This window comes from Mesoplodon mirus (genome assembly GCF_964341445.2).
Source record: "Mesoplodon mirus genome assembly, chromosome: 6".
Taxonomy (NCBI): Eukaryota; Metazoa; Chordata; class Mammalia; order Artiodactyla; family Ziphiidae; genus Mesoplodon; species Mesoplodon mirus.
The window spans coordinates 134,942,874-134,955,934 of NC_138982.1; the positions used below are offsets into that span (position 1 = coordinate 134,942,874).

Here is a 13,061-nt window from a genome sequence, read left to right on the forward strand (position 1 = left end):
GTGACAGAGAGATGAGGCAGAATTGAGAAAGGTGTAACAGATGCCAAGAAGATATACAGCAGTGAGACCTGAATTTCACTTTTAAACATTTCCCTGAGACTTTGGGATCAAAGTTCCCCAGAATTCGTTCTTGCTAATCTGTGAACAAAGTGACTTTAAAGGCGGCGTGGGAGGAGGGCTGCCAAATCAGTCATGCAGTTGGACAAATAAAACTAGAAAATAAGCACTAATATGCCCATCCAAGTTCAAAACTGAATTAACAGTATTATCATTCACTCAGCATTACCCCTCCTGATCTGATGAGACAACTGAATGACTGTCCTGAGAAATCAGTGGATTCTCTCTTTAGTGCTTTTTATTCTTAGTAAAAAATTGATTAGCCAAATGTCACATCTATATTCCATTTCATTTTCTAGTGCTTAATAGACTGTATAAAATCTTAAATTTTGAAAGATGTGTGCTCCAGGACTTTAAGCATTTTAGGCGGCAGAAAACTTTCTCTTTGGAGTCCTCTCAGGTAATTGCCTATAACTCTATAAAAGTTCAAGACTTAGCATTTTGCTTATTCATCAACATTTATCTTGCACAGTACTCTCAACTGTTAAGAAGGTGAAAAAAATACAAGTTTTCTCATGTTTTTTAGGTAACGGCTGTGGTGGTTCCCTACTGTCTGCTCCCCAACGCATATACACAATTAGCTACACATCATAACTCTTACAGCAATCTGTTGGTTAGACTAGACTAGGTTTTATTACTCAATGTTAAAAAAAATCTATAATAAAAAAGTTATGTCAATGGTGATAAAAGTTTTAAGGCTTTAAATAACCATAAATTTACCCAATTAAAAAAAAAGTTACATCAAAGATATTTTTAGGGCCTCCCTGGTGGCGCAGTGGTTGAGAGTCCGCCTGCCGATGCAGGGGATACGGGTTCGTGCCCCGGTCCGGGAGGATCCCATATGCCGCGGAGCGGCTGGGCCCGTGAGCCATGGCCGCTGAGCCTGCGCATCCGGAGCCTGTACTCCGCAACGGGAGAGGCCACAACAGTGAGAGGCCCGCATACCGCAAAAAAAAAAAAAAAAAAAAAAAAGATATTTTTAGAAAACCATTTCATTGGGTGGTATGGAACGTCATCTTCTGACAATAGCATTGCTTCGTGTTCACATATTTCTGAAACTTCAATTCAACCAAAAATTCAATGTGCCACACCACACCAGGCATAAATCCCATGATGCTTACCATCTTTTAAGACTAATATAGGCTATAATATAATGTAATGATATAGTATCATAGGAACACTACAAATTATAAATGCTAAATACCTTCACAAAAAGGAAATCATAAGTAAAATGAGTGAGTTGCCAGCACCTGAAATATCACTCTTACCTGGGCAGCACCTTATGACAACTCTTATGATGCCTCGAACTAATTGATACTGATATTTATCTTTTCCATAAAAGGCCTGTCTCCCCAAACAGATTGCAAGCTCTCTCTGAAGCATCACTACAGTCTTTGAATTTCTCATGGGATACAAGACTATATACACCTAATGTATACAGAATAATACATGCTTAGAAGAACTCAAGGATTTCATGAAGAGATCAGTGTGGAGGAGTGACTGGAACCCATTCCATGAGATCTGAGCCAGCTACTGAAGGACAACAAACCCTCGTTTGGGGAGCAGGGGATTCTTGCTAGAAATAGCCAGGCATGAAGCCAGATAAGTAGAGGAAGCCAGAACACGAAGAAACGGGTGCATAGATCTGATGAGTGTAATAGATCAAAAGTGGTAAGAATAGCCAGAAAGCAGGGAGGAGATCAGTGAGAAAACTGTGAGGATCTTCCAGGCAAGAAGGAATTATGAAGACCTTAACTGAGATGACAGGAGTGGGAATGAAAAGAATGAGAAAGTCCCAAGACCTAGGAGAAAGCTGGGGCTAAGCGTCACAGGGCTGCCTTGCTGGCTCAGGACTGGCCGCTGGAGCAGGCAGGGCTGGATACGCTGCAAGAGCAGCAGGAAAGGATCCAGTACAGCACGTTCTCTAATTTGAGTGGTTAAATTAACCACTCACATTAAAATGCAGATTCCTGGCCCCATTCCAAAAGATTCTATTTTTGAATCTTTTCAAAAAGATTCAAGTTGATTCAAGTTGAATCTTTCAAAAAGATTCAAGTGAAGTTGAGGTCATGAATCTGCATTTTAAAATCACTTCCAAAGATTCCTTTAAAATATTTTAAGAACCTGAGAGGAATTATTCATGGAGGAAAAGAGGTAGAACAAGGGACAACTGCCTGAGGATTCTCTGTCCATGACTTGTGAAGTGCGACATCTCGCTAGGCAACACTGACTTCAAGGACCCCCGATAATAAATTCCAGTCCCGAGAACACACAGGACACCTAACGACCATTTACAGCCATCCTAAGTCAAAAGTCCTTATTTGTCTTCTATGAGAAAATGAACTTGGGGTCTTGATATTTTTATTTTTTTTAAATCAATATCTATTATTTTCATTCCTCTATTACCTACTCGTTTAGAATGGTGGGGAAATGATAAAAGATACTCATGAAACGAATCCATCCCTGTTCAAAGAAAGGCTGGCTTTAAAAACTACTAAGCTAAATAACTGGGAACTACTGACCCAATCCTCAACCCAACCTGAGACAATAGGCCCGCTCAGTGATGATTTGGCAGAATTGCTGGACTGCCTTGATGTCTCAAAAATTACTATCTCGGGCTTCCCTCGTGGCGCAGTGGTTGAGAGTCCGCCTGCCGATGCAGGGGACACGGGTTCGTGCCCCGGTCCGGGAAGATCCCACATGCCGTGGAGCGGCTGGGCCCGTGAGCCATGGCCGCTGAGCCTGCGCGTCCAGAGCCTGTGCTCTGCAATGGGAGAGGCCACAACAGCGAGAGGCCCGCGTACCGCAAAAAAAAAAAAAAAAAAAAAAAATTACTATCTCTATCAAGAAAGGCACGATTTAAAAATCTGTAGTTTTTAGCCCATAATCAAATGACATTATCCAGCCAGACTACTTGTGTGGACAGGCCACAGAACACAGAAGGAAGTCGGAAGGAAGTCCCACCCAAGGAGGACCCCTCAATGTAACTACTCAGGATCCAACCTTACTGAATAACCAAACACCGTAATTCTGAACTTTTTAATAACACAGAAAGCAGTAAAACAGAGGGCTTATAAATAGGCTATTACAATCTCTTATACTAGCCTGTCTCTAAAGCAAAAGCATTTACCTTGCATCAAAGCAGAGTTTTAGAAATTTCTTAAAGCAAATATTCCAAACACCCTCCTCTGGTCACAAAAAGTTAGGAGAAGTGGGGTAGGGTGGGTATTCTTTCCCAAGAGAGACGTGGGGAGGAATGTATCTATTTAAGTTACACTTATATGCCAAAGATAAAACCCACATGAGTTAAACTGGTCTTAACGAGAACTCAGGAATTTTAGCAAAGCAGTACAAGTATTAATCCCAGTTAATTCTTAGCCTGTCTTGAATAAACTGCCTTATTGAAAAGGTTCAAGTGGTCTGCAATTTTTCTCCACAATAACCATCCTAGAATAAGAGAGATCCAACTGTGAACTAAATGGAGGCAAGATTTTTTTTTTTCTGTCTGTTTTCTCAATACTGTAGACTGAGGCACAAAATTTACTACACATTATATATCAGAAGCCTAAAATGAATATAATTTAACACTTTCAGAACTAAACATGTTTGAATAAAAATAAAATGCAAAATCACACTACTATGGGCAATCCAGTATTATAATCTTAGGTGAAAAAAAATCTTACATTTAATCAACAAAGGAAAGTTTCGGAAAAAAAGATCAGAAAGCAAAACAGAGAACATATTCAAGATGACAAGTCACTACAAATTACAAAGTAAAATTTCAGTAGCAGATATATTCTTATTAACAACAATAGCTAACCCTTACCTAGTGCTGACTGTGTGTGCCAGTTACTATTCCAAGCACTTTCCATTTCATCCTCATAAGAACCCTAAGACCTAAGAAGTAGGAACTACTAATATTATTCCCATGTTACAGATAAGAAGCCTGAGACACAAAGGGGTTAAATCACTTGCCCAAGATCACAAAACTAGTAGTGGTGAGTAAGGGTTCAAATTGAGAAGTCTGGTTTCAGAAGCTTTGTTTTAACTACTACATTTTTCTACCTACAGAGACTAAATTGTTATACACTAAGATACTGAGATAGTAAAGCACAGAAACACTCTGAAATCAATGTGCCATGAAAACATCAAAATTTTAATATTAAATATGGGAGCTGAATTTCTATGGATATTTAAAAGAACATTAAAGGAAAAAATAACTAGAACAATTCCAGGACCTCTGTACTTGGATCCTCATTTATGGATCTAGCTAATATTATTAGACTGAGTAGTAGAACTATCCAATGAACTGAAAAACTATCCTGAAACTTGAGAAAATATGGAAAGTTCTCAAGAGAAAAAAAAACGAAATGTCAAAATACATACCTGCAACCCCGGTTGCTCCCAGAACAATGGGACAGACCCCCGGATTTGTATGAAGGAAGAAACACAGTCATCTAAGTACACAACCTACAGAGAAAAATAATGGGTAAAATATTTCCACAGATGAAGTTGTTACCTCTACATCAAAAGACAAATTTCCTAACTTCTAGTGCACGCTAGTTATACCTTATGACCAATCTCTCATATACAAATGATCCTAGGCCACTAAATAAGTTGGATTCTTTTTTCAACTAGTGATAATTCTTCTATATACATTAACCAAGAAAACAGTGACTACAGAAGCATAAGAATTACAACTTTTAAAAAGGAATTCCTTTTGAATTTCAATATTTTATACATATATCTTCAGAGTTCATTTTTTTTTCTTTAGTTTTTTCTATTTTTCAAAAACTAATCTGAAGATCTGAAATGGACCAGGGGCATGGCCTGAATTTACAATTACATAGTTTCACAGTAAAAAATATTATAACTTTTCATTTTAATGGTACTATATACCTAGCTTTAAGAGTTGGGTTTGACTTAATTTCATCAAAATACACTTTTCTTAAGCTGTCTAGCTCTATAATTGAGGATTTTAAATTCAATACTAAAACGTATGACACTGGCAATGCCATGCTGATTAGCAAAAAGTTTTGTTACTTACTTGAAGAGCCATGGCTAAATAAGTTTGTTTTGGGGAATCCTCTCTTAAGGCTAATAAGTAGCCAAGAACAACCATAAAACGACATTACAGATGTCGAAATGAGTTCTGAACCAATAAAAATCTGTTATTCTATTATTCTCTGTGCCCCTCCCCAATACATGAATTAAGCAATATAAACATATACCTGCTCTGTTTCTACAAAATTGGCAACGTGACCGTCATCATTTGTCCCCCGGACATTGAACCTGGTCCCAGCTCGTTCACAGCTTAGCCTGGAAACAAGGCAAGCCTTTGCCTGTTTATGAGCAGCATAAATTGTTCTGACTTCTACTCCCCCACACATGAGGCGTAACAACCAGTCATCGCAATTCACACCATAGTGCTTGAGATGCAAGTGCAAAGACTGATTCCTAACAAAAAAAGAAGTGACTGTATTAGCGTAATGAGCACTGGACAACACACAGCGTACGTTTCAAAATGTTGCTCCTGGAACGTGCACATTAAAAGGCACCAAAAATAAATCAATTCATTTACATTTACTATGGCAGGGATTGGAAGATAGGGCTATAAAATGAGATCCTTGGACATGTGATCTATGGTCCATAGAAAAGAAGCGTACGTTCTATGTTTTTAGAATCTGGTCCCCATTTCTGTTATGACTTTATTCATAATGTATTTATCACTTGTTCCAAAAAAGGGTTTCATACACACATCCCCACCCTACTTTAGAAGGCTCTACTTAAGGCTTGACTTTTATAAGGCTCCATTTTAATTAATTTAAGTTTAAATAGCCAGATGGGCTACTGGTTACCATGTTAATGCATGTCTAGAGTTTTCCACTGCTCCGAATACTTTTACATTCTAGATAACGGATGGGGCCTGGTTGCCAAACTTTTTGGGGGCAAAGAGTTTTGTTCAAACGAACACGCAGAAGCCTGGTGATCAGGAAACATAAAAGCAGAGTTGCTATGGCTAAAGCAGGGATGAGGGGCTGGGGTCCTGCCTCGCCGGCCATCTTCTCATCCTGCTGACCGCCTCAGGGGCTCTGTCCAAACCTTATTCCTCCAACAGCAAACATGTGAAGCTCCTCACCAACCTACCACCAAAGCAAACATACTGTCGGGAAGAAAAACTTTCTATCTGGTACTTTCAGATCAAAAGGTGCCTTACAAAAGTGAAGTTTCTAGAATACTGAAGCTTGGTTCTCTGAGTTTTAAAACTACCAATCTAAGCGGAAATCTTTCTTAAGTGTTTTGCACTATCTTGTTGTCTTAAGAGGTATAAAAACAATGTCACAGCATTTTCTTGACGCCTTAGGGCCATTAAGTACCAAGAACACACAGCAACGCGGCTGGAGCAGTTGTCCCCAACCCCCGCCTCCTCAGGCGACAGCTGTAGGAGAGAGAAAACAGGTGGTGGCCACGTGCAGTCCTGGAAAACCAGCTACAACCCCAGCCCTTCTCATCCACTCAGGAAAGCATACTGGAATGGCGATGAGTAGCAGGATTACTCCTGCGATAACATTAAATCCGATGACCATCTTTAATTTCAAAATAGGACTTAAGCTTCCACGCTTTACTATTATCTACCTTGATCTGAGGCAAAGCTCAAACTGTGACCCAGTCTGTCCAGACACCACAGCTGAGGCCCCTGTCCTAGCAGAGGTCCCCCATTTAAACAGAAGCGGGATCTGTACATTTGTTCAGGTAGAGTTTCTCCCTCTGCTGTCAGTTTTCCTTTTTCTTTGCAGTCAATGCCTTGCTGTTTTCATTCTGTTTAAATTTACACCTGACTATCGACTGGCAGCAGCCTCAAATCTCCTATGGAGTAAAGCTGCCTGGGTTTTTGTGATGGGAAGTTGCTACTCTCTGGCTACAAAAGTTACTTGGCTGTATCCTGGAAAATACTCCTACTAATAAGCTGCAAGGGTAGCACAATGAGTTCTGAGAGCTTTCGTTTTTTTCTGTGCAAAGTGAAGCTCCAGAATCCAATCCTTAGCAAAACTGGAGAAACTGTAAAATGAGCAAGACTCACCTTTGGCATTTCAGCGTCCTCTGCGCTCAGCCTGTCTGCTGCTGGATAAACCCTTCAATCTGTTATCTAAATTTGCCCCAACTCTAGCCATAATTGAATGCAAGGACACATGAATTATTCCCACTGATTAAACGTAGTGATATTCTGGACTGCTAACCATTTAGCCGATGCATCTGCACCTGCCTGGACTTCTAATTATGGCAGGAAGACTTTTCTCTCTCAATCAAAGAAATTTTGGGTAAGGATGAGCAGTGGGGAAAAAGGTAAGGATAGCTGGCCTAAGTCCGGCTGCAACACCGTTACCTTTTGCAGAATCTTCAATGTCTCTTCCGTCAGAAAAGTGTAGGGCTGACACAAGCAGACAGGACTCCGTCCACTCATCCATCCCACTGACCTCCCCACCGCACCCCAGCCCCTGACTACAGTGCTCCAAAGCCCTTTTTTACCCTGCCCTCTCTGCTCCCCCATGCCACTCCTCTGGGCCAAGACACTTCCATGTGAGCTACAAGGTGACCAAGCTATTACTCTGAAGTTAGCTTCCTGTCCTAACGTTGTTGACTTTAAGCCCTCTGACACCCAGGGCCTTCTCCAGAACCATAAAGGCAGACAGTGAAAGTGGGAGGGAAAGTATACAGGAGGAAACATCTTGAATCTGAACTACTGAGGGAGACCGAGAGCAGAGAGTCCCGGACTTTGGCCTTATAACGTAAGTAAACAAATGGAATAAAACTTGTCCGTTGTGTTAAGGAAAAAAGTCAACATCCATGCTGACTGTGGACAAGAGAACAGCTATACTAGAAATCTGGTCCGCTCCAGAAAAGTGATACTCATTACAGTCATGTGGGCCCTGCCCCATTCGTGCTTACTTACAATACAGCACACTTACGCATAATCGTGAAATATGGCACAGTTACATATTTTATTACGGTAAGCTTTATTAAGTCTTATTTTATCACAGTACTAAACTTTATCCCAGCGTACTACTTCCGCGTAGTCGGTTGCTCTTGAATCAAGATCATCTACTTACAGCCTTAAAATTAAAAATAATAAGGGAATGTGGGCTTAGAAAGGCAATGCTGCCTTTCTAAGACAAGACCTCAAAACTAAGAACAGTGGATGTGAGTAACACAACTGTATTACAATTAATTCGTTCCTAATTTTAAAATAAATCTTTTAAATACATGTCTGAAATGGAAGGTCAGTCTAGATCAGGGAGAGTAAATGGGTTTCACATCACGTGACGACTTTAAAAAAATGACGGCGGATGCCTGCTATGCTCTGCTGAGGATCCTGCAGCAGGAAAGAGCGGTGTGCTCAATGGGCAACGCCCACTGCTGCTATCTCGGGAAATAACTGTTCAACCTTCTACGCTGCACAGCACGTGATTACAAAGGGAAAAATGTAATATGAACTCACCAGAAAAATCTATTATCGGTTGTATGTTCTTGCATGCTACGATGGGCATTAAGACTTAGATCCAAACTGACTCCAGATGCGGACCATGCGAAATAGAAGTTTCCTGAATTCAACACTTTTCGCACTTCTGAAACGCGATCCTCATCTGAAGAATCGATTCGTAGTGATATAAATTCAGTGGAAGTAACTCGGAAAACTTCAGATTCTTGAATTTTTCCAACAGACATACATCCAGTGACGAGGACCAGATAATGTAACATAATATCACCTGCAAAAACCAAAGACTTTAATTGGATGAAAAGTCCCAATGTTTTTCAAGCTATTCAAAGTTTCTTCCACCTTCCTTCTCGTGTCTCCATGTTTGAAAATCTGGCCTTGTGGTTATTTTAAGTTTATCATAGACATGTTTAAGTTCACAACTAGATTTTGGCAAAAGTTAGGGGAAAAAATCCTTGTTTAAATACATTCAGTATAATGAAGCATTTAAACACTAACAGAATAATCTCACATTTATGAAACTGTTCCTCTACTTAATTGAAGGGTATGCAAGATTTATCAAATTTAAAAATATATATGCGTTATCTTCCCTACCTTTCCTTTAAGACTGTTAGGAAGTTCAGACAAGATAATGAGTGTGAGAGTTCTGTGTAAATAGTAAGGTTGAAAAAATGACACATAAATGTGAGCTTCTGCTGCTGCTATGTGGACAAAAAAGTTCTTGGAAACAACTTATAAAGCAATTTGGCTTATAAAAAACTCAGGGATTTTTTCATCTAGTTTTGATAAAAATTCTGTGCAATGGGTATGAAGGTAGAATTCAGCAGTGGTGTACTTTGTTTTTGTTGTTTGTTTGTTTTAACTCATTAATTAATCTTATTTTTGGCTGCGTTGGGTCTTTTGTTTCTCCGCACGGGCTTTCTCTAATTGCGGTGAGCGGGGGCTACTCTTAGTTGCGGTGCGCGGGCTTCTCATTGTGGTGGCTTCTCTTGTTGCGGACCATGGGCTCTAGGCACATGGGCTTCAGTAGTTGCGGCTTGCAGGCTCCAGAGCGCAGGCTCAGTAGTTGTGGCACACAGGCTGAGTTGCTCCGCGGCATGTGGGATCTTCCCGGACCAGGGCTCGAACCTGTGTCCCCTGCATTGGCAGGCGGATTCTTAACCACCAGCAGTGGTGTACTTTGAACGTGGGCTTTAACGTAGGCAGAAGCACCCTGCGCCTTGGCTCCTCCACTACTTATTATCCAGACCAACTTCACTGTGTTAACATAACCAACCTGAGATATCCACCCTTAGAAAATAAGATTAAAACAAATCTCACTGGACTGCGAGGATGACCCAAGACAGTATTAGTTAAGCGCTAGGCACAGTACTTTACATGTGATAGATTCATAACATATGGCAAATCTCCACTTGATAGACCAGAGCTCCTCAAAGTATGCCCCATGAACCAGTTCAGTTACCAGTTCATGGTGAGAAAAGGTGCTTCTCCCAGAACAGAAAACGACATCACTAAGTTCACCATTTGGTTTCACTGACTTCTTTTTTTCTCCATAGTAAGACTTTATCAATGAAGGAAGCCATGTGTTGATTTGCACGATGGTGCTGGCTTCTTTTCTCATCCAGACCAATAACAAAACAGTTTATGGAACGTAACCAGTCCTTGGGCCACGCTCCGAGTCACACCGTTATAGAATCATAAAGGTTACTTTGCAGCCCATGTGACACTAAGTAGCAGACACAGGCTCGACTGAGACCTTTTGAATACAAAGCAGATGTCTTTCCCACTATAAACCAGGGAAATCAGTGTGTGGTTCCCACTAAGACATCTTTTCCTAAATGCACTGAAACAAAGAAAAAGGGCAATGCCCTGATTTTCTCTTTTGACAACTGATACCAGTCTCTTCAAGTGTTCAAATAGGACGCTGTCTCTGGAACTTAAAATCACAAGAGCATGAGCATGCAGCATGCCTTTTCGGGCAACAAGCATTATCTCAAGATTAGCTTAATTAAGGTTTAAAAGCTGTTACCACATGTATAGCTCAGATATAGAGTCTGAAATAGATAGTCTCAAATCCTTAGAATTACAAAAACAGAAACGAAAAAAATAGATGAATTATATTGACTACTTACCAAGATTTAATCGTAAAACACCTAAAAGTCCATAGGCATCTAGAACTTTGGAGTATGTACCCTTGATTGCTTCTTTTTCTGCTGATGCTATAAAAATAAATAAATAAATAAATAAATAAGAGTTTTAGGGTAAAAAAAGGACCTGAAACATCAGATTCTATTTAGCTATAAAGCCAGAGTTTCAAGCAAAAATGTCCAAATCTAAATCTGATATTCTTAATATAAATGCATCGCATAAAATATTTTTTCAAACCAGTAAATTAACAGTTTTCCCAAAGAATTAACAAGTTACTCCAGCCCCATCTATTCACTAATCCATACTCTCCTAAAGATCTGAAGTACTACCTTTAACAATATTCATATGTTTTGGAGGTTGCTTTTGAATTTTCTTCTCTGTCCCACTGATCTGTTCACCTACTCTAATACCAGGAAAACTCTCTGTTATGATATCCCCTATAGGACAACACCCAACTCCTTAACAAAGAACCTTCCAGAATCTGGCCTCAACATACCCTTTCTGCTTCATTTTTCATAACTCTCCTCTCCTTCCCACCCCCTGCATCTTAGGCTCCAATCGTATTAAACTATCACTATGGCCCAAGCATGGTCTTTTACATTTCTGTACCTTTGCACAACGATCTGGCTTTCTGCCTGAAAGACTCTATACCCAACCTTTGCCTCTTGGCAAAATTCTATTCGCCCTATAAAAACACAGGCACAAAGTCACTTTCTGGAAACCTTTCTTTACTCCTCCAGGCACAGGTCTTTCACAGAGCTCCCTCTTCACGGTGCCCAAACATTTAAAATACACTCATCGCTTGTCCTTCTCATTAGCCAGCCTGCTCCTTGAAGGCAGGAACTCTGTCCTATTCATCCCTTCATCCCTGACACTTAGAACAGTGCTTGACGCACAGAAGGCTACTAACGTTTAAATAATGAAAGCTAATGGCAATACTTGACCACAGAGTCTAGCAGGGGGGATATCGTCAGTCTGGGCTTTGTCTGGATTTAATTCTTCTGCTATGAAGTTAATGTTATCTGCTAATGAATATAACCCACAGAATAATTTCCCTAGGACAGGCTGTTGTGGTTATTCTATTCAGAAAAAACGAAACAAAACAAACAAAAAAACAAATCCTGAAGCTTTAAAGGAAAATGCCCAGTTCTTAGCAAATACACTTATTAAAAATTGAACACAGAACCAAAGAAGCATAAACCACAGCTAGTAACTCAGTGGATGAGTACAAATACTACATTCTAAGGTCTACAAATCTGGAAAGCTACGAGCCTCTTTCTCATTCTATCCTTTCCCTTCCAGTTCTTTTCTTCTTTACTGCCTTCCCTTATCCACTCCCTATCCACACCCCACCAACTCACCTCTTAGCTGACTGGTTCACTTCTTATTTACCTCTTATCGCTTGCACTTACCCCATTTCCCTTTCCTCATTCCTCTATGATCTGTACATGAACGATAGTATGTTATAAATTCTAATTACATTCTGATTCAGAATTATAGTCCATTTTAAATTTTTATTTATTTATTTATTTATTTTTGGCTGCGTTGGGTCTTCATTGCTGCGTGCAGGCTTTCCTCTAGTTGAGGCAAGCAGGGTCTACTCTTCATTGCAGTGCATGGGCTTCTCATTGCGGTGGCTTCTCTTGTTGCGAAGCACGGGCTCTAGGCACACGGGCTTCAGTAGTTGTGGTCTGCAGGCTCAGCAGTTGTGGCTCGCGGGCTCTAGAGCACAGGCTCAGTAGTTGTGGCGCACGGGCTTAGTTGCTCTGCGGCATGGGGGAATCTTCCCAGACCAGGACTCGAACCCGTGTCCCCTGCATTGGCAGGCGGATTCTTAACTACTGCGCCACCAGGGAAGTCCCTCTCTGTCGATCTTTATTGCCAACAAAATGGCTATCTTCTCAGTCTACTGCTTTCCTAATATCCCATAGTACTCTGCATTAGAGCTCTTTTCCTTTGTTTTGAAGCTCTTCTCCAGGGTTCTACAGACCAGCTCACTTTCCCCGCCTGCCTCACCTCTTTTCAGACCATCTACTCTTATGCTTCTTCCTAGTTATCCCACTTCTGCCTTCGAATGAGCTGTGCTCTGCTAGTTGGCAGCACAGGCTAAGACTGAAGGACTCAGTCACTCAATTAGCTGACACCGTCACAATTTTCTAGTATGTTCATTATTAGAGGCAGGTCTTTATCTGAGGAAGAAGATTTCACCAAGGCACTAAAGTTATGGGGATTTGAATTTCATTCTGCATTCCTAGAGTTCCTATTATTATTACTGCACTATGTATTTAGAGAACAGTTACTC

General features: G+C 40.5%; 1 protein-coding gene across 3 annotated transcripts in view; it reads right to left on the reverse strand.

The window, feature by feature from the left end:
• The window catches only part of SYNJ1 (synaptojanin 1), a gene marked incomplete at its 5' end in the record, with an annotated part of 88,818 nt that overhangs the window by 53,845 nt on the left and 21,912 nt on the right, over positions 1-13,061 (reverse strand). For all 3 annotated transcript variants that reach the window (XM_082624812.1, XM_082624811.1, XM_082624810.1), the window contains 4 exons: positions 4,504-4,587; positions 5,349-5,574; positions 8,615-8,882; positions 10,744-10,830. In XM_082624812.1, coding sequence (XP_082480938.1) covers positions 4,504-4,587; positions 5,349-5,574; positions 8,615-8,882; positions 10,744-10,830 — 665 coding nt within the window. The remainder of the gene's footprint in view (positions 1-4,503; positions 4,588-5,348; positions 5,575-8,614; positions 8,883-10,743; positions 10,831-13,061) is intronic.